The sequence below is a fragment of the Heteronotia binoei genome, chromosome 21 (assembly GCF_032191835.1).
Source record: "Heteronotia binoei isolate CCM8104 ecotype False Entrance Well chromosome 21, APGP_CSIRO_Hbin_v1, whole genome shotgun sequence".
NCBI lineage: Eukaryota > Metazoa > Chordata > Lepidosauria > Squamata > Gekkonidae > Heteronotia > Heteronotia binoei.
Window position 1 is genome coordinate 167,922,490 of NC_083243.1, and position 26,466 is coordinate 167,948,955.

The 26,466-nt window shown below is 43.2% G+C and overlaps 1 protein-coding gene across 1 annotated transcript in view; it reads left to right on the plus strand.

Moving 5' to 3' along the window:
* DDB1 (damage specific DNA binding protein 1) overlaps positions 1-26,139 on the plus strand; it is a 32,733-nt gene extending 6,594 nt beyond the window's left edge. Inside the window, exons 6-27 of the mRNA XM_060262557.1 lie at positions 1,403-1,500; positions 4,025-4,183; positions 6,134-6,217; positions 6,450-6,566; positions 8,185-8,287; positions 13,179-13,254; positions 13,354-13,462; positions 13,609-13,787; positions 13,869-14,032; positions 14,115-14,222; positions 15,204-15,411; positions 16,747-16,842; positions 17,128-17,239; positions 18,129-18,252; positions 18,490-18,654; positions 20,357-20,451; positions 20,591-20,761; positions 21,500-21,609; positions 21,729-21,898; positions 22,186-22,288; positions 25,179-25,302; positions 25,440-26,139. Coding sequence (XP_060118540.1) covers positions 1,403-1,500; positions 4,025-4,183; positions 6,134-6,217; positions 6,450-6,566; positions 8,185-8,287; positions 13,179-13,254; positions 13,354-13,462; positions 13,609-13,787; positions 13,869-14,032; positions 14,115-14,222; positions 15,204-15,411; positions 16,747-16,842; positions 17,128-17,239; positions 18,129-18,252; positions 18,490-18,654; positions 20,357-20,451; positions 20,591-20,761; positions 21,500-21,609; positions 21,729-21,898; positions 22,186-22,288; positions 25,179-25,302; positions 25,440-25,523 — 2,759 coding nt within the window. The 3' untranslated portion in view covers positions 25,524-26,139. The remainder of the gene's footprint in view (positions 1-1,402; positions 1,501-4,024; positions 4,184-6,133; positions 6,218-6,449; positions 6,567-8,184; positions 8,288-13,178; positions 13,255-13,353; positions 13,463-13,608; positions 13,788-13,868; positions 14,033-14,114; positions 14,223-15,203; positions 15,412-16,746; positions 16,843-17,127; positions 17,240-18,128; positions 18,253-18,489; positions 18,655-20,356; positions 20,452-20,590; positions 20,762-21,499; positions 21,610-21,728; positions 21,899-22,185; positions 22,289-25,178; positions 25,303-25,439) is intronic.
* Positions 26,140-26,466: the final 327 nt, after the last annotated feature.

A 26,466-nucleotide genomic window follows, 5' to 3' on the forward strand; every position in this document is an offset into this window, starting at 1 on the left:
CATTATGCTTCAGCTCCTATGAAATAGTATGCATGTAGCCATCTGCTTAAGTGAGCAGTAAGGAGCTTTTTACAGGTAATGTTCTTATGAAGCAGTCCTCTTGCTTCTTGTGCAGATTTTCAGACAGTCACGTAAGAGGGCTTCGCTCACCCGTGTTGCTACTGCCTCTTTTAAATCTGGCTCCAGGATGCTGCGCAATGTTTCCCCCCCCCTCGCCATTTATTTAACAAAGGCTGCTGGGTTTTTAAGTTAAAAGTGGGAGAGAGGAACCAAGCTTTTGTTTGAAGGCAGCAACGGTCTGTAGTCTGGTTGGCAGCTCCCCTGTGCCCGTCCCCATAGACTGACTTAACTTCTCTCCCCCACACCCACAAGGCACCCTCAGGCTGAAAATGGGAAGCAAGCACAAATTCCATCTTCTGAGCTCCAGCCTTATTAATATGTACTTTTAAAATGGTTTTAATGTTTTTGATGCTGTAAATTGCCTAGAGTCCTCCAATAGTAGGGATTAGGTGATTCATAAATGTAATGAAATAAATAAATATGTATGACTAAGTCAGTAATGCTCTGTGTTAAGCAAAGGGCAGCACTAAGCCAGCTATGTGTATGGCTGGGCTTTTCCTTGTAGCCTTAGTGTATCTACAAGAATGCTGCATTTACACACTGCACATTGGATCCTGCCCTCTTTATATAAAGACACAGTGCCCCTATGTGCCTGAGTCAAGCAGACTGGCCATTTGCAATACTGCTACTGTAATCCCCGATGTACCGGTACTGGTGTTGAATTGTCATCTTTAAGATGCTTACTTCAAGTCAGTGGCAGGGTGGGAGTGTGTAAGAAAGGTGTAAATTCTAGATGAGCAAGTAGATTAGTGTGTTAAGGTCTCTGGTAACTTTGGGAGAACTCTACAATCTAGGCAATTTATTTTTCCTGACCTTTTAAAAACCTGGGATTTTGACTCTTATCCAAAAGAAATTTCTGCTGCAGGATAAGATTGTATTACAAACAGGATAGGAAATTAAAGTTTTACTTGTTTCTTCTACTTAAGGATTGAGAGGCAATATCATTTTGTAGTCTGTTACATGATCATATTCACTTTTTAAAATTCCTTTGTTTGGTTTGTTTTACTTCTCTCCGTCAGCGCACATTCCCTCTATTCAAAAGCTGCTTCATTTCTCTGAAAACAAGGCTGGTTTTGTTTTTTTTCATTTGTTTGTGAAGACTCTGGTGAGATTAACTGTTAGTCTGGAATTTAATTACATATACAAAATACCCAGCGATGGGAACATCTGCACAAAACCTAGGGGGTGCAGGTATTGATGCTTTGTGTGTAGCTATTCATTGCCTTTCATTATAGTGCTTTATACTTGGGCCTTGGGTTTACTTTCAAAATCTTCCTTGCAGTGCCTGAGCCATTTGGTGGAGCTATCATCATAGGACAAGAATCCATTACCTACCACAATGGGGATAAATACCTGGCTATAGCCCCACCCATCATCAAGGTACAAGTGTTTTTCTCTCAAAAGTGCTTTTGTTGAAACCTGTGAATGTCATCCACTATTTGATTTAAGCTGATGCTTTTGGGAAATGTCCCTATGGCAATCCCTCCCTCCCCATCTATTGTCTTCTTATTAGTTGGTCTATGACTGTCCTACCCGGTCATGTCCATATATATTTTGATGGTGGCCTAGCTCAGGGACTTGAAGGAAGAGACAAAAATCACCTTTTTATATTCTACTCCTGTATTGGCCCACGGGAGGCTTTTGGAAAGTTCAAAATAAATAAAATATTTTATTTAACTTGGAGAGGGAACGGACAGGTGGAATCATGGGTAGAATGTATGAGGTAATGCAATAATAAAAAGTAAGGTAAGTTTGTAACCACTCTAAATCCAGGTAATACATTGCCAATAAGTAAGTGTTTTTGCTTTTCTACAAGGCCTTTAAAACTTTTTTTTCAGTATCTGCTTAAACACTCAAACATAGGTTCTTGTTTTTCACTGATTATTAAGGTTTAGAAGGCAGGAACATACAACAGAGTTCTCCAAATCCTTCTGCATACACAGGCCCAGGGATCGCTCCTCTTTTAAAAGTTATCTCTGTCTTCACTGGGCAGGAATTACTTCTCTTGACTAGGAGCTCTGTCCCTTTTTGACTTGAACGGGGATCCACTGTGATCCACTCACTCCTTCAGCCTCTTTCCTAGACCTCCATCAGTGCTACACTATCTCTTCTTCAACTGTCTGTTCCCAACTGTCTTTCCTTAGCTGACACTCTTCACAGAATTTTGTTTGAACAGAACAAAAATTTTCAGACTCTGTGAGGCATTAACCCTTGATAGTCCATCATTTCCTTTTCAGTGTTCATTTTTTTAGCAAGTGATGCCCTTAATTTGAGGGAGGGGGAGCTGATTCAATGAAGCATGATGCTCACTCTTTCATTTTGTTTGTTTTTAGTGAGACCAGTTTGTAGCTAAGCTGATTGATGGTGTACTGTTATTACATCAGAGAACATACAACTGCCCAGCAGGCATAAGTGGAAGATATACAAGCATCAAGGCTTGCTGACACCCCTCCAATGTACCCTATGTTGATGCAACCACTATGGCTTAGGACTGTACTGTTAACACCCTAGGCCTGGGGTGGGGAACCTTTTTTCTGCCAAGGGCCATTTGGATATTTATAACATCATTTGCGGGCCATACAAAATTATCAACTTAAAAAACAGTGCTCCGCCGAGAAAGAACAATTCAGGCTGATGAAATTAATGTAAATAATTGTTTTTGTATTTGAAGTCATGTGGGGAGAGCCTAATTTGGCACACACCTCCCCCACGCAAATGCCTAGGTCTAGGTCTTTTTTTGTAGAAAAAACCCAGCAGGAACTCACTAGCATATTAGACCACATTCCCTAATACTAGCATATTAGGTCACACACTCATTAGCATATTAGGCCACACCATCCGGGATAATCAAGTGCAAATTGAACTGGTGGTAGCTGGCTCCCAACCCGCACCTCTGCCCACCCCTCCATCCCTCCCTTCACACAGAAATTGCAGCTGCTCCTAGAGCGAGTGAAAGAGAAAGAAATGGTGGAAGAAATGGAAAGAAAGGAAAATAACGAAATTGGGAGGGGGGGGTAAAGGGAAATAAAGAAATGTGGGGAAGAAATGGAAAGAAAGAGAAATAAAGAAATGGGGGAAGAAAGGATAATGAAGGGAAATAAAGAAAGGGGGGAGAAAGAGGAATTAAGGGAAACAAAGAAATGGAGGGAAGAAATAGAGTGAAAGGGAAATAAATAAATGAAGGGGGAACTTACCTGAACTGTGACAGTGACTTTTCCAGGCCCTGCAATAATCATGGCTGGCCAGCCAGGCCCCAGGGTGACTGCCAACTAGCACAGCTAGGCCTCGCGATCCCTGCTGACCAGCCAGTGCCTCAAGAGGCCGCTGCATAGAGCAGCTGGGCCCCACGATCCTTGCCGGCCAGCCGGGCCCCAGGGAAGTCACCACATGGCTTGGCTCAGTCCAGCAATCCCCAAGGTCCGGACCAAGTGATGCGGCCCTCGGGACAGAGGTTCCCCACCCCTACCCTAGGCCATCCTAAGAGCCACTTGCTCCCCCTGCTGAAATCAGAGATCAGTCTGAAATGTAGAGTCAGCACTGTATAGCAAAAGTGCCAAAACAAAGGTTTCCATCAACACCTGCTTGTTCCTCTTGTGCAAGGACCTTTTAGCTGACAAAACATACACTTGTATCAATGTCAGCAGAAGGGTCCTTATGCTGAAGAGGCTGAAGGGTACGTACAGACACTGACAGAACAAAATAGTTCAGTCCAACCCAGGGTCTTTTATTGTCAGTCCATAATGAAATGTGTTTTCTACCACCTTTAAATTCTCTTATGAGTTTTGGGTCGTATTGCCCTATTTCTAGGGTAAAGATAGCCAAAGCGTTCAGATAACTCAGTTCAGTGTAATTGTTCATTTTGTTTCTTGCAAGTGTTGTGAATAATGCCTTTTCTATGAAATAGCAAAGTACAATCGTATGTCATAATCGAGTCGACCCAAATGGGTCTCGTTACCTTCTGGGGGACATGGAAGGCCGCCTCTTCATGCTGTTGTTGGAAAAAGAGGAGCTGATGGATGGTGGTGTCAGTCTGAAGGACTTGCGTGTGGAACTGCTCGGAGAGGTATTTCTTCCTGCCTAGGAGGCATTTGCTGATGATTCTGGAAAGGGCAGTTGGGAAGCTGAGGGCATGGAAATGGTGGGGAAAGAGTGTCCTGCAGAGGCTTGAATAGATGAAGTGTTTCCCTCAATAGTTTTCACGGCTCATCCTTAGCACTTGGATTGAATTAAGAGAGCCAAGCTCTGCCATGTTCAGGAGTCTTTTTGCTATTTAAAAAATTATCTATTGGGAGAGTTGGGAAAATTATCTACTGGGTCAGTTTTCAGTTCAGTTCAGTTGCTTTTATTGGCATTAAAGGAGAGATAAAAGAGGGGAAAAATAGATGTACACACGTATGCATACAAACAGATAAAACATGCCAACATGAGTCAAGACAAAAGAGCATTCTAAAAGGGTCTAAAATCTGTACAAAAATAATTCAAAAGTCAATTTGTCTAATACAGGTTTAAATTACAATATATTACTGCGTATAAGAAGAGCAGCCTGCAAAAACTTTGCCACAACTTCAGCTGTGTTCCCATTTTTGCTGTTTAATATATAACAGCATATGAATCCGGAAGCCCTAAGACACTATCAAGGATTAATGATAAAATGTTGCCCCAAATATTAACATAATAACAGCATTCTAATAATGCAATCGAAGCCAAAATTTAAAGGTTCTAGACCACGCCCTTGTGGTCATAAAATTTTGGCCACATTCTAAGCATAAGGCCACATACGGTACACAAGATAGAATAGAAAGCCTGAGTGTACTTGTTCCATAGAGTAACTGAGGGCCAATTTTCAAACTAAAAACTTTAACACAGCTGGAACATATTGGTTCCCTCTTTCAGAGAAATAGAAGTGCAGACATGCGTTAACATTTGCTTTAGCATTATTGTTACTTTGTGTTGTTGAGTCCATGATGTAGTAGCCTGGAAATGCAAACCTAAGTACTTAAAGTGTTTTACTTGTTCAAGCTTGTGGTCACCCACCCTCCAAGTATATTGCTTTCTAGGTTTGGAGGAGACAAGCACTTTTGATGTCTCATGATTTAATTCTAATTGATTGAGTTTACAGTACTCTTGGCAGCGATTTAATAGCTGAAGTAAACCCACTCGGGAGCAGGACAATAAGACCATGTCATCTACATAAAGCAAAATTGGGACATTGGTGGTACCCAATTTAGGACTGTGGCCATCCACTTGGGTCAAAAAGGGGGCAAGATCAGATAGGAGAAAATTAAAAAGGGGTGCAAGAACACAGCCCTGTTTGACTCCTTTGGTCGGGATTTTTTGGGTTAGTCTCCCTGAGGCAGAGTGTCTAATTTGACACGAAGTGTTCATATGGAGTCTACTAATTAGAAAAACGAGCCTCTTGTCTAGGGATGTGTCAGCCATCTTTTCCCAAAGATGACTTCTGGGGATAGAATCAAAAGCCCCTTTGAGGTCTAGAAACGCCACATACAATTTGGATCTTCTGCACCTTAAATACTTATTGACAAGGTGAGAGAGAATCAGACAGTGGTCCAGAGTCGATTTCTCCTGGTTAAAGCCTATTTGCTCTGAGCCAATGTATTTCTGAGTTGTTAGCCTATTGTGGAATTTATTTTGTAATAATTTTGCATATAATTTAACGATAACAGTTAAAAATCTAATGGGCCTAAAATTTGCAGGGTTTGAGTGGTCACCCTTCTTGAAAATAGGAACTATAATTGCAGGGTCAGTTTTCTTTATCATGTATTTGAAACATTTATATTGTGCCATTCTGTAAAAGAGCATGCAAAAGTGCATTAACCTCTCATTATTCCTGAAGATAGCTTAGGCCAAGTAAGAATAGTTTGTCCCAGGCTGTCCATTGGGTGCTTTTGAAGTGTGGAACTTAAGCTTTCCCTTCCGAGGCCAATTTCCTAGTTGCTTTCCAGCACTGACATAAGACTTGGTATTTCTCTTTCTGTGCTTTATCCACATCTAGACATCCATTGCAGAATGCCTGACTTACCTAGACAACGGTGTTGTGTTCGTTGGCTCTCGGCTTGGTGACTCCCAACTTGTAAAGGTAAAGAGCAGTTTGCAGTGCACTCATTGACACTGAAGCCCTTGACCATTTGCTAATCTGTTTTCTGCAAGTAGGTTTTTTTTTCAAGTGGAAAAGGCCTGAAGTACTTTTGCTGCTCTACTGAGCACTTAACGCTTTCCTTGGTATTTCTATCAGCTTCCTGTGTTTGAATTTTTTTTTGTGTGTTGATGTTTGTGATTTTTCTTCAGAGGCTTATTATTTTCATTCATAGCTCAATGTGGACAGTAATGAACAAGGCTCGTACGTGGTGGCCATGGAAACCTTCACCAACCTTGGTCCTATTGTGGACATGTGCGTGGTAGATCTTGAGAGGCAGGGTCAAGGGCAGGTAAGCTTGGCTCTTCTTTCCTTATTCATGGAATGTATTTTATGTTCTTTTAGTTTCTAAAGTACCTCTACTCAAAAAAGTTGTATGGCTCTCCTCCAAACCAAGTTTTGGCTAAGAAGGTGACTGGCTCATAGTCATCCAGTGAGCTTCATGGCTGATTGGGAATTTGTACCCAGTCTCTCCCCATTCAAGTATAACACTCCAATCGCATTTCTCCTCTAGCTGTGTGTATGGGGAAAAATGGGGAAGGTTTTTCAGAGAACTTTTGAGTTGGAGAAAGACTTTTTGTTCCACCAGACTCTGCCCTTGTGTTTGACTAATGGTGGATGTGAGGGCAATCTGGCTGCGACATCTGTCACCCCATTGATTGCCAGGGTTGGTTCAGCTGATCTGACTGACTCGGCGGGTGTCCCCTTCCTCCCTCACTTCTCCATGTGTGTCCCTCCCGAAGCTGCGTGCTCAGTGGAAGAAGACGACCATCCCAGATAGGAGTGTACCATTCTTCGATCAAGGGTATACTAATGGATCTTCTTTGAAAAAATCTTGTTTTCCACAGGATTGTGAGAATGCCACTTCTCTCTAAAAGTGCATAGAAAGCATTCCACATGCACAAGAACATCATTAGATTAATGTCTGTTAATGACTCTGTGCTTGCACAGGGGACTACCTTTGCCTGCCCTGTTTTTTATAATTTACAAAAATTACAGTAATTAACAGTGTAAAAAAATTCTATATAACCCAAAAATCAGTTCATCGCAACTGTATGTAATTCTATTAGGCAATATTCTTTTTTGTCCTTCCTATTTTCCTACACTCTTCTAAAGCTTACTTAACCTGTTGCATTCAGTTCAAAACTTCCTTTTTACAGATTCTGAAGTTTTTATTCCAGGTTAACATTGAAATTTTATCCATAATCATGACATACCATAGTTTCCTCATCCATAGTTACAACTTGAAATAATGCATTCCTTTTTGGCTATCAGCATTCTGACTGCAACGAACAAATGCATTATTACATTTTACAGATTCCTTGGTAGCTGTTGTGTATTATAGCCCAATAGGCTCATATGTGGCATAAGATAAATGTTTTTTCCTAGCGATAGGTCTTTATCCCATCTTGTACTACATTCGAAAATCTTTCACAACTCCACAGTTCCACAACACATGGAGATAAGAACTGGTATGCTTTCTGCGTCTCCTGAGGGTTTGGGGGACATTGTAGCTAGCCTATTGAGCATATACATTTTCTCTGATGTCTGCATTCTTGAGAACCAAGAAATGTTTTCAGAAATGATTGTCCACATCTTGGGTGTCCACTTTTTAAAAAAACCTATTTCCCAGGCTTTTTGATAGTTGCAATTAAGAATCAAACTGTATCGTAGTAATATATATATTAGGGACAGTACCTCTTTTTGTTTAGGTGGGTCATTTAACCAGTTCTACATTGTGGTAAGTTAACTATTCAGATCTTGGGTTCTGATGGCTTTATTAGCAAGGTTTTTAATTTGCAGATATTGGAATCTTTTTCAGAAGCTATTTCCAGTATGGGCACAAAATATTCCTAGATATCAGTTACTCTCTTGAAGAGAGTATTAATGATTGTTTGCACTTTCCACAGCTGGTTACATGCTCTGGTGCCTATAAAGAGGGCTCTTTGAGGATCATCAGGAATGGGATTGGAATTCATGAACATGCCAGCATTGATCTTCCAGGGATTAAAGGTCTGTCAACTATATACAAAGGATTTTTTTATCACTGTCTTCAGTGACATTAATGTATATTGAGAATAACTTAGATTTCAATTTATTTGCTAATTTGGAATTTTGTGTTTAAGCTTTTTTCCACTTTAAAAACAAGATTTTAACCCTCTTGTACAGAAAACTGAAGGCAGCATTAGGTAACAGTTTAGAAATCAGTGGAAGCTGTGCAAGCTTTCCCTAGTTACAAATAGAGATGGGCATGAAGTGGGGAAAGTGAGCTTTGTCCCAGTTCATGGGGTCACACGAACCTTCATGAATCTTCCCATTTGTTGAACTGGTTCATTTTGTGAGGTTTGTGATGTGGTAGAATGGCCCCTCTGTGGGCTAGAGACTCCAAACTTGCAGCAAGTCTCCAGGTGACTCTCCTCTACCTTCCCTCCAAGTTTGATGAGGATTGAATTTAGGGGGGGGGGGGGTGAGTTACAGCCCCCCCCCCCCAAAGCAGGTGCTCCCAGGAAAGTGCTCTCTGGTGAAATAACAGCTGCAGGTTTGGAAGTGTGTCAAACAGACTCCCTACAAGCTAGAGGCATCAAACTCACAGCAGACCTCCCTGGGGTGCCCCTCTACTTGCCGTCCAAGTATGGAGAGGATTAATTGTGGGGAAGTGGAGTACTGCTCACCTCCTCGTTATAGATATTGGTGCTGCAGATGGGCAGTCCTCTTCAGGCCTGGGATTCAGCCTCCTTGTTGTGGACATAAAGTCTGGAGGGTAGCCAACCCATCTCCTTGGCTCAGGAGTTGGTTACCCGGCCAGCTCTCCCTGGTGATAGGGTTTGGGGGGGGGGGGGGGGGGATGGCCCACCTCAGTCCCGGTTGGTGTTCGGATGCCCACCTCATCGTTGTAGACATTGTTGCTGTAGATGGACAACCCTGAGTGAGATATTAGTTCATGAGGTGGGTGTTGTGCTATAAGGTAGATATTGGTCCATTAAGTATGCGGTAGATGTTTTGTTGTGAAGTGGATGTTGTCTGGGTTGTGTGTGGGTCTTGCCCACCTTTACCCAGCAGAGGTGGGTGTGTGAACTCAAAGTCAGCAGGCTCAGAGAGCTTGGTGAGGTACTCCTTGGCTATCACATCCACCAAGTCATCCACCAGGGCACACCTTGCCTCTGTGTTACTGATCTCCCAGCTCACCGCTGAGGATCAGCAGTGAGGATCCACCCTGGTTGGGCCAATTGTAGACATTGTTGCTGTAGATGGACAACCCTGAGTGAGATATTAGTTCATGAGGTGGGTGTTGTGCTATAAGGTAGATATTGGTCCATTAAGTACGTGGTAGATGTTTTGTTGTGAAGTGGATATTGTCTGGGTTGTGTGTGGGTCCTGCCCACCTTCACCCAGCTGAGGTGGGTGTGTGAACCCAAAGTCAGCAGGCTCAGAGAGCTTGGTGAGGTACTCCTTGGCTGTCACGTCCATCAAGTCATCCACCAGGGCACACCTGGCCTCTGTGTTACTGATCTCCCAGCTCACCACTGAGGATCAGCAGTGAGGATCCACCCTGGTTGGGCTCTTAGGGGTTGAGGTACTGGGTGACTGCTCCTCCTTCTCATCTCCCCCCACCCACCCCCAGCTTCTTTCACACACTGTTCCCTCTGGCCATAGCAGCTTGCCTGAAGTCTCCCCACTTCTTTGCAGAAGTCCTGCTTCCATTGCAGGAGCACTGGTTTACAGAGAGCAGTGCTCCCCTTTATATGAGGGTCACAACTGCAGGCCATTTTTCCTCCTCCTTATAGAAAGGATGCAGTTGCGCAGCCACACCCACCTACAGCCTCTATGCCAAGGAATGACCTGCCTGGAGGTTCCACTCCCACCCACAGCACCCTCAGTGTGAGTAGCCTTGCTTAGAAGGGACTCCCACTCACCCCCTTCTCCCTGCTAAAGGGGAGTGGACCTCTTCTTCCTCCTGCTGGGTGCCACTCTTTGCTCTGGAGGCAACAGACTGGGATGCATCCTTTGTAGGTGCCTGCAGAGGAATGACTTCCAGTTCCCTAATTCCTTCCTTCTCTGCCTCTAACTAACACACAGCATGCCTGCTGCCGATGGTAAACAATGGCTGCATGTGTACTGGGACTATATATCATTCTGCTCCCATAGAGGAGAATGGGGGCTCTCTTATTGGCTGCCAGTGCTGCCTGTCGAGCTTTGGAGGGCCACTACTGGCATTAACAGGGCTGTAGAAGTCCATTTTCCTGCCTGCTTTGATGATCAGTTGATTGGCACCAGTTTGATTGCCATGGCTGCTGCTGCTGACACACCCCACCACAAATGTGCAAATCTTTGGAAACCATGTGGAGGGTCATGAGAGAGTCATTGAGGTTAGATCACATGGACCTTAGCTCATGAACCACCACCCAGATGATTTTTGCCATGATTTTAGATTGTGGGCAGGTTCAGGCCCATCCCTGGTTATGAATTCACACAGTGTTTCAAAAATAGACTAAAAAACTAGGGAACTAGTACGAGTCATGTCAGACTAACCTTATCTCCTTTTTTGTGGAAGTTACTACCTTGTTTGATCAGGGGAATGCTGTTGTAGATGTCATTTATCTTGATTTCAGTAAGGCCTTTGATAAGTTCCACATACTAGTTGACAAGTTAGCAAAATGTGGTTTGGATCCTGTTACTGTTAGGTGGATCCGTAACTGGTTGACAGATTACACACAAAGAGTGCTTGTGAATGGTTCCTCAGCTTCTTGGAGAGGAGTGACAAGTGGAGTGCCTCAAGGATCTATCCTGGGACCTGTTTTATTCAACATCTTGATAAATGATTTGGATGAAGGAATGGAGAGAATGCTTATTAAATTTGCAGATGATACTAAATTGCGAGGGGTCACAAATACAATAGAACAGGGGTGGCCAACGGTAGCTCTCCAGATGTTTTTTGCCTACAACTCCCATCAGCCCCAGCCATTGGCCATGCTGGCTGGGGCTGATGAGAGTTGTAGGCAAAAAACATCTGGAGAGCTACCGTTGGCCACCCCTGCAGCAGAAGACAGAGTCAGGATACAGAATGATCTTGACAGGTTGAAAAATTGGGCTGAAACAAATGAATTTTAACCGGGATGAATGTAAAGTTCTGCATTTAGATAGGAAAAATCCAATGCATAATTACATGGTGGGGAAGACTTGTCTTGGCAGTAGTATGCATGAAAAGGATTTAGGGGTCTTATTTGACCATACACTGAATATGAGCCAGCAGTGCGATGCAGTGGTGAATTCATTTTTAGGCTGTATCAACAGAAGTATAATGTCCTGATCATGTGAAGTGATGGTATCGCTTCACTCTGCTCTGGTTAAATCAGAGGTGTCAAACATGTGGCCCAGGGGCCAAATCAGGCCCCCAGAGGGCTCCTATCAGGCCCCTGAGCAACTCACTGTCATCTGCTTCCTTCTCCATCACAGCTTGCCTAGCCAAGATTTGCTCAATAACACAGCAGCTACCGAGCGAAGCCTCTATTTTCTCTATTGGCCAAGGCTTCTCCCATGGGGAGGAAGGGTGGGAGGAGACAGAACTTGCTTTGCCAGGTTCTCTCAATTGCACAATTTTAAGGTATTTTTTAAAAAAATTGTGTTTGTCTGTGACCTTTATAAAGTTTATATCTCCACTATCTAATCTTAAATGGGAACCGACATGGCATGGCCCGACAAGGTCTCATTTATGTCAGATTTGGCCCTCATAACAAAATGAGTTTGACACCCCTGGGTTAGGCCTCACCTAGAGTATTGTGTTCAGTTTTGGGCACCACAATTTAAGAAGGATGTAGAAAAGTTGGAACATGTCCAGAGGAGGGCAATAAAGATGATCAGGGGGTCTGGAGACCAAGTCCTGTGAGGAAAGGTTGAAGGAGCTGGGTATGTTTAGCCTGGAGATGTGACAATTGAGAGATGATATGATCACCATCTTCAAGTACTTGAGGGGCTGTCAAATAGAAGATGGTGCATAATTGTTTTCTGTGGCTAGAAGGTTGGACCAGAACTGATGGGTTGAAATTAAAAGAGTTTCAGGCTCAACATTAGGAAGAACTTTCTGACAGAGCGGTTCGTCAGTGGAAAAGGCTTACTTGGGAGGTGGTGGGCTCTCCTCCTTTGGAGGTTTTTAAAGCAGAAGTTAGATGGCCATCTGGCAGCAATGCTGATTCTGTGAATTAGGCAGATGATGAGAAGGAGGGCAGGAAGGGTTGCATCAGTGCATCGTTCTTGTAGCCCTTTCTTACACGTCCAGGGAACTGCTGTTTGCCACTTTGGGGTCAGTGAGCATTTTTTCTCCACTCCAGTTTGGCAAGGGATCCTGGAGGTTTTTGCCATCTTCTGGGCATGGAGCAGAGGTCACTGGGGATGTATGTGTATGTAGGGGGAGATATTTATGAATTTCTTGCATTATGCAGGGAGTTGGACTAGATGACCATGGAGGACCCTTCCAACTCTGATTCTAAGTATGGATCAACACAAGATTTCAGTTTTGATTCCCCCCCACAGTTCTTCCAGCCTTTACAGCCAGCCAATTTGTTCTTCCCATTGCTATGCATTCCTCTTCTTTCTTTGCCTTCCATCACTGTGTTCTTTACCCAACTAAAACTATGTATGTATTTGAAAATCCAACTCTTGGAATGAAAATAAATTAAGTAGAGCATCTGCACAGAAAATTATTCAGTTGTGTAACTTATTCTGTGAATCTGATAATTTTTTAACATAGAGTGCATTCTCTCCAGGGCTCCAGGAAGAAAAAAGGATGGTGTGTGTGTGCGTGTGTGTGTGTGTAGAATTGGTTAATATTTAGAGATCTTGTCTTTTGGGGATGTTTGTTTCAAAGACATTCTGGTGCTTTTTCCCTCTTTTTTTTTTTGCTATACAGGGTTGTGGCCTCTGAGATCAGATTCCCACCGTGAAACTGATAACACTTTAGTTCTGTCCTTTGTGGGCCAAACCAGGTAGGAGGACAGCAGTCAGTTGTCAGATTGGATGTGGTTTTAAGAATCAGGATGCATTAATTGCTAGGGCAACTGACAAGGTCTTCCTGTATTTTGCAGAGTTCTGATGTTGAATGGGGAGGAAGTGGAAGAAACTGAATTGACAGGATTTGTGGATGATCAACAGACTTTCTTCTGTGGCAATGTGGCTCATCAACAACTAATCCAGGTAACGAATGAGTCTTGAGAAAAACTTGTAGGGCACAGAGCCCTGCCAAGACCAAAGTATAGCAAGTCTGGCATGTATAGACAGCAGTTTAAAGGACAGGTTGCCTTTGAGTGAGGAGGAAGTACCAGCTTGTGTTCTCTCTCTAGATCACATCAGGCTCAGTGCGCCTCGTCAGTCAGGAGCCCAAGGCCCTTGTAAGTGAATGGAAAGAACCCAATGGGAAGAACATCAGTGTGGCTTCTTGTAACAGCTGTCAAGTGGTGGTGGCTGTGGGGAGAGTGCTGTACTATCTAGAGATCCACCCTCGGGAACTGAAGCAAATAAGGTGGGTGAGCCCCATACTTTGTGACACCTTGTGGCAAGCCACATAGTTCTCTGCAATATTGACGTGTTACCTTTTTGTCAGCTGCACAGAGATGGAGCATGAGGTGGCCTGCCTGGACATCACTCCCTTGGGAGACACCAGTGGCATGTCCCCTCTGTGTGCCATTGGCCTCTGGACTGACATTTCAGCCCGCATTCTTAAGCTGCCCTCATTTGACCTGCTACACAAGGAGATGTTAGGAGGAGGTACACTTGCATATGTTCTGTGTTGGGGAGGCTGAACATTGTTAGAGGTGATGTTGACTAATTTTCCTTCCCCTCTCTGCAGAGATCATCCCACGATCCATTCTGATGACCACCTTTGAGAGTAGCCATTACCTTCTGTGTGCTCTGGGGGATGGGGCACTCTTTTACTTCGGACTGAACATTGAGACAGGTCAGCTCTAGTTTCCTTTTTTCCTCTGTATTGGGCATGCTGAGAACAAAGAAGTATTTGAGCATTTCTGAATGTTTGATGGGTCCAAAGAAAATGGGGATCTTTTGGACTTCAATCTACCCAAGAGTCAAGAGGCAGTTACCCTTGAACAAGAGGTAGCTCTTGAACAAGGAGATTCCCCCCCCCCCTGTGGAGTGAGCCAATATGGCAGCCATACTTTTTCAGCTGTATTCAGGTGGTGCAAAAGCATTGGTCACTCTCCAGCTAATTCCTGTGCCAGCTTTTCCTTGTTGGTTTGTGAGTGAGATCAGTAAACAGTCTGTGGGAAAACAGTCTATGGTTCTCTGGCTCCCTGTTGTGGTAGGAGTATATGTGTGTGTGCCCAGTAATGAGCGGACTAGGCAATATCTGACTGTCTGGGTTAAGAGTAATTTACAGCATGGAGTGACTCATGTTGATGCAGGGATTTCCCCCCACACTGTCCAGAAGCTGATTTGAGTGAACTGATTAATTGTGGTGGAGGGTGCAATCATGAAGAAGTCAAGACTCCCTATAGTAGTCCTGTTGGTCATGTGCATAAGCTAACAAGAAGGTGAAGCCTTGCTGTCTACTTGCAAAAGATAAAACCACTCAAAAGTCCCGTGATTCTTTCTTCTTGTCCAAAAGCGGTGTTAGATTAGTCATTTTCCCATAAAAATCCACTGGAAGGCACTGTGAGCACATGTGACTCTGGCTTATCTCCAGGTTGTTTTACTTGTTTCTGACACTGCAGCTGGGACACTCAAAACCCACACATACTGTTGTTTTTTGGACAATAACTTCATGTAGCACATCTTGAAAAATAGATGTCCACTTAATACAAATCTATTCCATAGGATCCCATTTCATTTCAAAACGGAAGCCGTAATCCAGGCTATCCTGGAAGTTTTCATGACCAGATCAGCAAAGGTAACTCCTAATACCTTTACTTTTCCACACTAGGTTTGCTGAGTGATCGTAAGAAAGTGACTTTGGGGACCCAGCCCACTGTTCTTAGGACATTTCGTTCCCTTTCCACCACCAATGTGTTTGCCTGCTCTGACCGCCCTACTGTGATTTACAGCAGCAATCACAAACTAGTCTTCTCTAATGTTAATCTTAAGGAAGTGAACTACATGTGTCCTCTCAACTCAGATGGGTATCCTGACAGGTGAGTGTATTTTATTGGTCCTCTTTAATTGTCTTGCTATTGGTAGAGTGTAGAGTGTAGCACTTTTCTTCCCTCCCGCCTTAGTCTTGCTTTATACATAGGAGCTGCAATTTTCTTGGGAAGTGGCATAGCATTGTGAGCTGGAGAGACTCATTATAACTTCTGGAAATGAACCTTTAAATAGGAATCCATATAGAAGTCACAAGAATAAGCACTTTATTTACGAGGCCAGTATCAAAACACTAGCAGCAAAACAGCATTCCAGGGACAAACTCTGTATCACTGGGTTCTCTCCTTGTCTCATCTTCCTTTTGCTGTTTCTAGCAGTCTCTTCAAGTTCCTCTGATAGGGTGGTCCTGTTCTGTGTTGAAGGAATTCTAGAGGGAGAGATCCCCACCCACCCAGCCTAAATCATCTTAATAAAACCACTGTCACAAGCAGAACACCTACCTCTCTCATTCATTCTGCCTCTACACAGGCAATAGTTTTCCTGCTGTGTTCCTTTCCCCTTAAGAAGCAAAATTAACCAAGCTCTGTAAAGCTGAAATGCAAGATTATCTTGAGTGATCCTGGCACTCCTCATGTACCTCTTAAGTTAACAGATGATGGTCAATCACAAGGATAAAATAGAGCAGCCATCATTTCAGATATTTAATTCCATTACTAGACTGATCGTTCAGGGGGGGAAATTCCTCTTAAACAGCAAGAGGAATATGTTATGGGGAAGAGTTGCATGTACATGAGGTGAAAGACAATTTAGACTGGCAGTGAGGAGATCCCTGCTAGAGTTAGTGATCCTCAGAGCAGGAACATTCTATCAGGAGATGATGAGGAAGCTAAAAAGGCTGCTTCTTCACAATGAGAGAGGAGCCAAAGGAGACTGATGGGAGCAAATAACATTGTCATAAATGCAAGCATCACACTCTTCACAGTAGGTACCCTTCCTATCACATTCAGGTTGGTCTTTGGTGTCATTATATGGCTTCTGTTCCACAATCATACACAGAAATATTTTCCATCCCTGGTGTTGTAATATCTGTATGCAACTGTTTATCTGTCTCTGGTATCCACATAAAGAATCCCTCATAAGCAAGGCATGACTCTTGTCCAGCACATACATCTACTTCTGCTTATCTGCTACTTGCATTTTCACTTAGTGAAGCATAGTATCTGGAGAAGACAGGGTATTAACACCTTTCTTGAACTGTGTGTTTCTATCATAGCTTTAGCTATGTGGGCAAGAATTTTGAAGGCAGGAGACTTTGTATGGGGATGATTGGTGAGGGACATGCATTTCTTTCTTTGAAACATTTTGTGTGTGTCCATATTTTTTAGTCTTGCTTTGGCCAACAACAGCACTTTGACAATCGGCACCATTGATGAGATTCAGAAGCTGCATATCCGCACTGTCCCTCTGTACGAGTCGCCCAGGTGAGCCATGCTGGAACTGTGGCCGTGGAGTCAGTAGGCCAATAACCTTTACAGTGCCAAAGGTTAACTAGAGAGATGCATCGTCCTCGTTGTTTATGGAAGCCTCTTCTTTCTTTTGCCTTTTCTAGTGCCTGGAAAAGTGTAGATTGGGCTTTTACTGAAGGGCTCATGCCAGGAGAGGATTTGGGATGAAGAATATTCTCAATATTCTTGAACTTCAGTTTACCAAAAAGCATTGGTGTGAGTCTTGTTCACTGTCTTGGTACTTTTTTTTTTGTCATGCAGGAAGATCTGTTATCAGGAAGTATCTCAGTGTTTTGGAGTGCTCTCCAGTCGCATTGAGGTTCAGGATTCCAGTGGAGGTACCACTGCACTGAGGCCCAGTGCAAGCACCCAGGTGAAAGAAAACCCTTTGAATTTATATGGGATGTTGTACAAGTAGTTAGCATCAGTGTCATGACCGCTGCAGCTGGGTTTTCCCTTTGACTGATAATTGTTAGGGGACTAGTCTCTTCCAACTCTTGTCTAACAGCCTGATTCTTAGGTACAAAGTATGTGGTCCTTCTGCTTTGGGGTTTCATAACTGTTGCTCTGTGGTGGAAATAAATATTTCAGTCCAACCACACACTGGAGATCCCTGTTCCCTTCATTTTCTAGTGTTTACATAAACTGGTCCATCTCCTATTATGAGGAGATCCTCGGGTCATTTTGCCGTTTATCTCTTTTAGGGTCTTTTCCAAATGCCTCTTCCCAGTGAATGAGAAACCTGGCAGTACTGATCTGTTGTTTCTAAATTGTGCCATAACCAAAACAGTCTTCCAGATCCTTTCCATTGTTGGGGAGGGACGGTGGCTCAGTGGTAGAGCATCTGCTTGGGAAGCAGAAGGTCCTAGGTTCAATCCCTGGCATCTCCAAAAAAGGGTCCAGGCAAATTGGTGTGAAAAATCTCAGCTTGAGACCCTGGAGAGCCGCTGCCAATCTGAGAAGACAATACTGACTTTGATGGACCAAGGGTCTGATTCAGTATAAGGCAGCTTCATATGTTCATATGTTTCCTTCTCCTCAAGCAAAATATGCTTCTAATGTTTATGAAATTGGCAAATAACTTCTCTTATAGAAATTGTTTAATTCCTGTAATATATTGGAGCGCATGTAATGGGTTGGCCCCATTCAGTGGGACTTGGTTCTTTACCTTGGCTGTCAATTCCCTTTTTGCTTTCTTGCTCCAATTACCTCCATGGCATATGAAAACAGCTGATGGTATAAAGCTTCTGTTCCTGTTCCAGGCTCTTTCCAGCAGTGTGAGCTCCAGCAAGTTATTCTCAAGCAGCACAGCCCCGCATGAGACATCGTTTGGTGAAGAGGTAGAGGTGCACAACCTGCTTATTATAGATCAGCACACATTTGAAGGTACAGCTCCTAAGGCTGCATTTTGTTCCTTGTGGGAGACATTCATTGGTAGGAGAAAGAGATTTTTTTGTAGGTAGAGAAGCTGGGAACATGTGGCACGGAGACCCATGAATTATGAACATATGGTTTAGGGTCACTTCAGTTCTATTATTTATGATTGCTGCATGTTTAATTCTTTGGTATGTTGGGAAATACGTTTTGTGGAGCTCTGACCTGTTTTTTGCTGTTTACCCTTAGTGCTTCATGCTCACCAGTTTCTGCAGAATGAGTATGCACTAAGCCTGGTCTCCTGCAAATTGGGCAAAGACCCCAACACGTATTTTATTGTGGGCACTGCTATGGTTTATCCTGATGAAGCGGAACCCAAGCAAGGCCGGATTGTGGTGTTTCATTATTCTGACGGTAAGAGTGGGACATGTGGATCCGTTTGCATAGTTCCCCGTATATGTTTATTTACTGTACTTACAATCGGAATTTCTCACTGAGACTCGAGGCATATTATAAAATGAGAATAAAGAAGAGACTAAAGAACACAGTGCAAGATATATAATAGACAGTACATCAACTGGATAAGAAAAATTTGAAATTGATGCAGTACAAAGAATAAAACGACAAGCGGTACAATAACCTACATTAAATTAAGAAGAAGGGTCGGCGCTTGTTTCCCGCCTTTTGCCGCCGATAGGAGCCTCAAAGCGGGTCACAACCACCTCCCCCTCCTCTCCCCACAACAAGCACCCTGTGAGGTAGGTGGGGCTGAGAGAACGTGACTGGCCCGTGGTCACCCAGCAGGTTTTGTGGGGTGGGAGACGGGGAAGCGAACCCGGTTGATCACGCCAGATCCGAAGCCGCCGCTTTTCCCCACTACGCCACGCCGGCTCTCAAATTAAGAACCAAACGGTTAATGAAATCGTGATATAGGGGTCCACTAGTTCTGTGTCTAAAATTGAAGCATAAATATAATCAAATATATGAAAATATACATGTATTTATTACAAATTCAATAAAAATAAATATTGGCCCCAGGGCCATAGCCAGGATTTCATGTTTGGTGGGGTCCACAGCATGATTTGTTGTTGTGGGCGGGGGCTCTCAGCACTGTAAGCTGCCTTGAGTTATACAAGCTAACCCCTCTCCTTTGCCTGAGCAGTCACAGCATCTATACTCCTCCAGCCCTTTCTTATGTGCCCCTTACTCAGAGAGACAGAGACCTCTTGACTCCCCCCCCACACTTTGCTCTGCATGCTATGTTAGGGAAGGGGAGAGAAAAAAGCAAAAAGACCAGAAGCAATGATACTACTTGTTCAGAATGGCAGTGAGCAAAGGGGACAGATTAGGGGCCCTCCAATGGAGGGGCCATACAGTTGGAAGAGGGGGTTGAAAGGATGGGCCTGCCCTCCCCAGGCCACACTGTAATTACGGGCCTGATTGGCCCAAGTAATAGCCTCAATTCAAAATAAAATGCTACATTAACTCAAAAGATAGAACATTATTGACTCTGACCAAATGCTTTTTGGCCAATTGGTGTTCCTCAGTGGTCAAACAACGGCATTACAGAATGGCTCCAGACATTCCAGTAATACAGTCATTTCTTAAAGTTACGTATAATCAGTATCTGTGACTTAAGGCAGAGATATAAAATCAGAGGTCTCATTTTCGATAACTTGCTGCAGTAAACTGCGGCCATTTCCCTATATGAAAACAATCCCCTGAAACATTCAAAATAGTGCAGGTAAAGAGCAGCAAGGCCTCCTCTGGCAGGGAGATCTGAGGGCATCACTGACAGTGCAGTTTTTGCTCTCTTTGAAGTCATGATTATTTTGCCTGAGCATTGATGTATACCCATGTGATAGCTTTACTCCAAGACTCATCAGCTCTAAATGCCTGATTATTTTCAAAACTGCCTTGTATTAGCTCCAGGGCAGAAAAATAATCATACTGGGAACATCTTATCACAGTTTTCCAAAATGACACAAATTTATTGCCATTTGTCCTCATTCCCAAATGTACTTGCAAGCTGCTCCCAGCCATCCTTGGTTCCTGCTTCATGAGGGATGTGGAGTGCTTGCATTTTCAAGGCTTGTTGTATTGCTGTGTCTCCTAGGCAAACTGCAGACTGTGGCAGAGAAAGAAGTGAAAGGAGCTGTTTATTCCATGGTGGAATTCAATGGAAAACTCCTAGCCAGCATAAACAGCACGGTAAGGCTTCCAAAAGCGTTTCCATCGAAGTTCTCCATAGCTGAGGTGACTAGCACATTGGTTAAAAGGGTGAGCGTTTTGGATGTGCCAGCATTATATTCTGTATTTTGGCTTGGGCCTTATAAGTCTCTCCTACCAGGTGCGGCTGTATGAGTGGACAGCAGAGAAAGAGCTTCGCACAGAATGCAATCATTACAACAATATCATGGCACTCTACGTAAAGACAAAGGGCGACTTCATCTTAGTCGGAGATCTGATGCGCTCTGTCCTTTTGCTTGCCTATAAGCCCATGGAAGGCAACTTTGAAGAGGTATCGGTGCTTTTACCTTAATGGATGCCTCAGTTTGGGGCACTTGATGGAAACACAGGTTTTCTTCATATTCTAATCAGTCCGGACTTTCACTGCAGGAGTAACAATCTGCAGTAATATATTCTTACCGTAGCACAGTAAAGGTGGAGCTGTACATGTGACGTTAAACTCTCTTCAGGGACCAGCTGTATTTTTAGTGGAGTGAGATAGCATTCTGAGGTTGCACATTTTGGATGTAAGTAAAGGATTCATACTTTGGAGATGGGAGAACTATATGGATTTTCCGCTTCAGGTGCCAGATGTCTCAGGTACTCTCCATTCACCTTTATGCTATATTCACGCTATTTTGGATTCTGGACATGGGAATAAAATGGGATCTTCAAGGAGAAGAGAATGACTTTCTGGATTAATTGATATTGTAGAGTAATCATTCTTGAATTGTCTGAGGTAAATAATCTAGCGAGTTTTACAGTTACCCAGAATTCTCACTCTGTTGCTCAAGACGGAGTCTCTAACTAAGCAACAGGCTGAACCATATGGGTTTTTTTTACATGTGATTCTTTTCTGTTAGGTCTGTTGTTCTGCCCCTTTTGTAATTAGCTATTTTTTTCTGAGTGAGAGAGACTCCAAAGATGCAATGAAGTTTTGATCAGGGCATGGAAACACAAAGGGACTTCCAATGAGGCTTCCAAATAGATTGTTGCATGCTATTAAAAGGTTATTTATTTTCCTTTTCAGATTGCTCGAGACTTTAATCCAAATTGGATGAGTGCGGTAGAGATTTTGGACGATGATAACTTCCTAGGGGCAGAGAATGCATTTAACTTGTTTGTGTGTCAGAAGGACAGGTGAGTTTTGTCTATGTAAGATGAAGAAAAGTAGGCATGAGGCATCATAGCAGAGAGTGGGGCCGTGGGAGAGAGTTCTCCCTGTTGTTTTTTTCTCCAATAGACTTTCTGCATTGCAGTGCGGCCACAACTGATGAGGAACGCCAGCATCTTCAGGAGTTGGGGCTATTCCATCTGGGCGAGTTTGTCAATGTCTTTTGTCATGGGTCCTTGGTGATGCAGAATCTAGGTGAAACATCCACACCAACACAGGGCTCAGTGCTCTTTGGTACAGTCAACGGAATGATTGGTAAGATTACAGCCTATCAAGAACTTCTGCCATCTTTCATGAGACAAGCCAGCCCCTGCTTGTGGATATTAAAATATGGGGATTGAGGGGGCACTGTTAACCTAGAATTTCTGGAAAAACAAAGGAATTTGATTAAGGGATCCTGGGAGGGATATGGATAGAAAACCTTGTCTCTCAATACATCCTGAGATACAACGGTATCTTCCAAGACCTGCAAAAACAAACACTTAAATGTTAACAGTTGAATGCTGCTTGAAAATGTCATTGTAACAGTTTATCTTTTGTAGGATTGGTGACTTCATTATCAGAAAGCTGGTATAATCTCCTGCTTGATCTGCAGAACAGACTCAACAAAGTCATCAAGAGTGTGGGGAAAATTGAACATTCCTTATATCCTTTCCCCCTGGTCATTGTCCTGTCTAATATATTAGAGTGCTTAAAAATACACATTGTACAAAGATATTTTTTTAAAGGACAGGTCACTTTTCTCCTAGATTTGCACACAGAGCTAAGGATAAAGAGAAGAAAGAAGCATCATAAATGAAGGCTGAACAAAATGTTACCTTAGCAGAGCTAATTGTGAGAAACGCTAGAGGGGTGCATATCTCAAAGCTTTATCTAAATTTAAAAAGTGAATGTCTTGGCCAGAAGAAAAGAGCCAAGTAGAAAAGAAAAGAAGCTTAAATAAAAGGAAAAATGATTAGAGTATAAAGAGCAAGATCATTAGTAGGGGGGGAAAGCTCAGGTAAACAAATTCCAAAAGGAAAGGAACAATTTTGAAATCCTGCTTGACCCACCAAGATCTCCACCTCCAGGATTCTTTTAGCTCTTAGGAGATTGAGTTACCTAATTCTCTCCCCTCCCCCCCCTTTTTTAACTTACGTATTCAGAACTAATCAAGTTTTGCAAGTTTTTTCCTTTTTGGTTAATTTAAGGTATATTTTTCTGGATACCAGGGGAATCTTTGAAGAAGCTTCTCATGTTGCCTCTGGAGTGGCAATTTTGCTTTTTCGTAACAAGCACCAGTCGCTTCAGTAGTAGAAAGAAGTGACCAAAGAAATTCAAGTCTTTATTATTTTATTTAAAACATTTTTATGCTACCTTTCCACTCAACTTAGGTTCCTCAAGGCAGGGAACCATTAAAACAAGCTTTTAAAAGTACATATTAAAAATTAACAATTAAACACAAACATCAAGGAGGGTCAGTGAATAAACACCACACAAAATAGATAAGTCTTTACCTGGAGAGCCACTGTCAGTCTAAGTAGACAGTACTGACTAGGGATGGGTATAAACCAGGAAAATGGTGATGTGTTTTGGTTTGTTGTTCGTTTAGTTGTCTGAGTCATTGTTTCATGTTGATTCATGTATTATTTGATTTCCCAAACTGATTTGTGGTTATCAAAGATTTCAGGTTTTCATGGCTGGTAACATCATTAGGGTTTGTAGAATCTTTTGGGATCAAGTGCCGTGTTCTACTGGAGAAAGTTTTCCTTCCAGACGTTTCTTTCTCAGCTGCGGAGAACATCCTCAGTGGCATTGCAGCCGGAGCAGGCGCTCTGACCTTCTTGGCTGCTGTGCATTGAAGGTCTGTGCAGCCAAGAAGGTCTGAGCGCCTGCTCCGGCTGCAACGGCACTGAGGATGTTCTCCGCAGCTGAGAACGAAACGTCTGGAAGGAAAACTTTCTCCAGTAGAACACGGCACTTGATCCCGAAAGACTCTACAAACCCTAATGATTTGTGGTTCATTTGGCTTGGAAAGGGGTAGAATGGCCCCCGAGTGGGCTAGAGATGCCGGACTTGCATTTCTGTTTGCACGAGATTTTGTGCAACACATTTCTGGGTGCTAGAATAATAGAGGGAGAAAAGCACTAAGACTGTTTATGTTTATGCTTGTGCATCCCTAAATCCAAGCCTACGTGTATTACACGCCTGTAAAGTGTTACTTCTGTCTCATCCCTTTGTGCAGGAAACCAGTTTTGCATCTTCCCAAAAGGGCAAGTCCACTCAGTGTATATCTGCTTAAGACTGCACAGAGGTAATGTTTTGAATTAGCCATCCCAATGTGGCAGTGCACTTGAAAACACATTTTGGCTGCATGTTGAAGGAACCAAGTCTAGCTGCCTTCTAAATGGATGGCACTTGATGTTGCATCAACAGTGCAAGCCAGAATGGTGAGTGCTGTACCTCTCAGAATGGTAGTCCCCGATGGGATCTGTTGCATCAAGGAAAAGTATAGGATTGAAACCAGTGGCCTTTGACTGGAATGACTCTGCATAGGATTGTACTGTTAAGCTCTTAAAGGTAAGAACCATCACTTTGAAGTGTGTCCAAGTCAGCTGGGTAGCAATTGCACAGCTTTCAGCACAGGGGTGATATGATAACTAATCCCTGACAATAGTCTGGCTGCCACAATTTTTGAGTAATAGGAATTTCCATACCCTTTTTCGAAGGCAACCCCACGTCGAGTTCATTACAATAATCTAATGTGGATGTGATCAAAACACAGGTCACCATGGCTAGATCACACTTCGTGAGGAACAGCTATTGCTAGTGCATCGCTTGAAGCTGATATGAGGTGCTGTGTGCCATGCAGCAGACCTGAGCCTCCAACTATGGGCTAGGAGGCAGCAGCATCCCTAGTCTATTAACCTGCTCCTCAAGGGCATGCATCCCCCTTCAGGACAGGCTGGTTCCATAATCCTTGAGCAGCCCTGAGGTGTTGCCTGTGGTCTTCTGGTTTTGCTCTTCTTATTCCCATAAGTTCTACTAACTTTTCCCTTAAGGATGAAATCCACAAAAATCTGCACCTAGAAAGAGCCTGTTTTAAAATATATCAGCTGTTCAGAGATGGGACATTATATGTCTCTTTAAAGCATATCTCTCTAAAGGAGGTGACAGAAAGGTTTGTTAGATGAGATGCAACATCTGGAACTAGAATTTTCTGCTCAGTGTTATTGCACATCTCCAGATTACCAGCTTCTTAACTATTTATATTTTTCCTGTGAACTCAGCTATTGTTTCAGAACAATGCAGTCACTCTGTATGTCTTCTTATAAATAACTCTTATTTATCTGTTGCTGAGCACAGTGGACATAAAAAATGAAGTTTCTGCTGTAAAATCTGCAGCCTAGTTTTATAGAAGGGTGAGTGAATGTTATTAAAGTACTGTCATGCTGTTGTTGTGTATGGAAGACATGGTAGTCACTATTTATGCTTGATTCTTGAGAGGGAAGGCTGGTGTAGTCATGAGGTTTGTTTCCTTGACCCTTAATTGCACTTGGAGATCATTTCATACAGAACGCAAGACAGAACTAGCTACTGGGTTTATTGACGGGGACTTGATTGAAAGCTTTCTAGACATCAGTCGACCCAAGATGCAGGAGGTGGTGGCTAACTTGCAGGTGAGTTGGGAAAACTAGTCCTTCAGTGGGAGATTTTGAGGCAAGCCCTTCTCATCCTTGAGACAGACAACTAAGAGCAGTACAACCTTCCCCAGTATTTCTGCAAAATGATTGTGCTTCTTACCTGCTTGTTTCAGATTGATGATGGCAGCGGGATGAAGAGGGAGGCCACAGTGGATGATCTGATTAAGATTGTGGAGGAACTCACCCGTATCCACTAGCTGGATGTGGAGATATTTCCTAGCACCTTCCTCCATGCTAGTCTATGGAATCTTTCCCACTTGCAGCTGGGATCCCCTAGCCAGTTGCACTAGAGGCAGTAGCGATGTGCCTGGGTGAAAGTGGGGAATCTGTGAACTGAAGCCATCTCACTAGGAACTTGTGGATGCAATGTTGGCTATTGATGACATCACATTCTGCTTGGACTCACCAATCCTATGGCTCTCATCTGCCAACCCAGTCCTGTTCCTTGTGAGTAACAGCTAGCAGTTGGGAAAGGTGCATCCCCTACCTAGACTCCTTCCACAACTCATTCACTGTTGTCTTTCAGTATCTTTATTTGGATTTTTTTTTTGTTTCTTGTGTTTGAAGTGGAAGTATTTTTTCCTCTTCTGTTTGGATGAGGTGTGGCTAGATGGCTGTGTCTGGTGTTGGGGAGATGGGAAATGGTGCCTACTCAGGCGTCTAGAGGTGCCTATTTGGGTGGGGGAACCCATGTGGGTGGAAGGCCTTTTTGCCCTCAGGCCTTGCTGCCCATTCAGGAAGGAGGGACTCCAAAATGAATTTTTCTGTTTGTTGGTTTTGGAATTTTACCAAATAAAGTAGTCCAAGAGGAAAGGATTGTCTACTGTGGTTATAATTTCTCCCTGTTCTTTTGTGCCTGAATGAGGGGCGGGGGGCTAAGGTATTCCAGCTGTGCTCAAGTGAATGTTCTTCAAGTTCATTTTCACCTTTAGTATCTGATTTCTTTCAAAAACGTCTCTGTCCTGTATGGCCATATAGAAGGCTGGCTGATACTTACCTAGCTAAAGGGATGGAGCATTGATTTGAACAGTTCTTTTTTATTGCTAAGTGCTGATCTTGATACTGGATTCTCTCCTTTCTCCAGCCTAGAGGAGGTAGAATTCCAAGAAAAGAATCTAGCTCTGAGTTGTACTAGAAAGT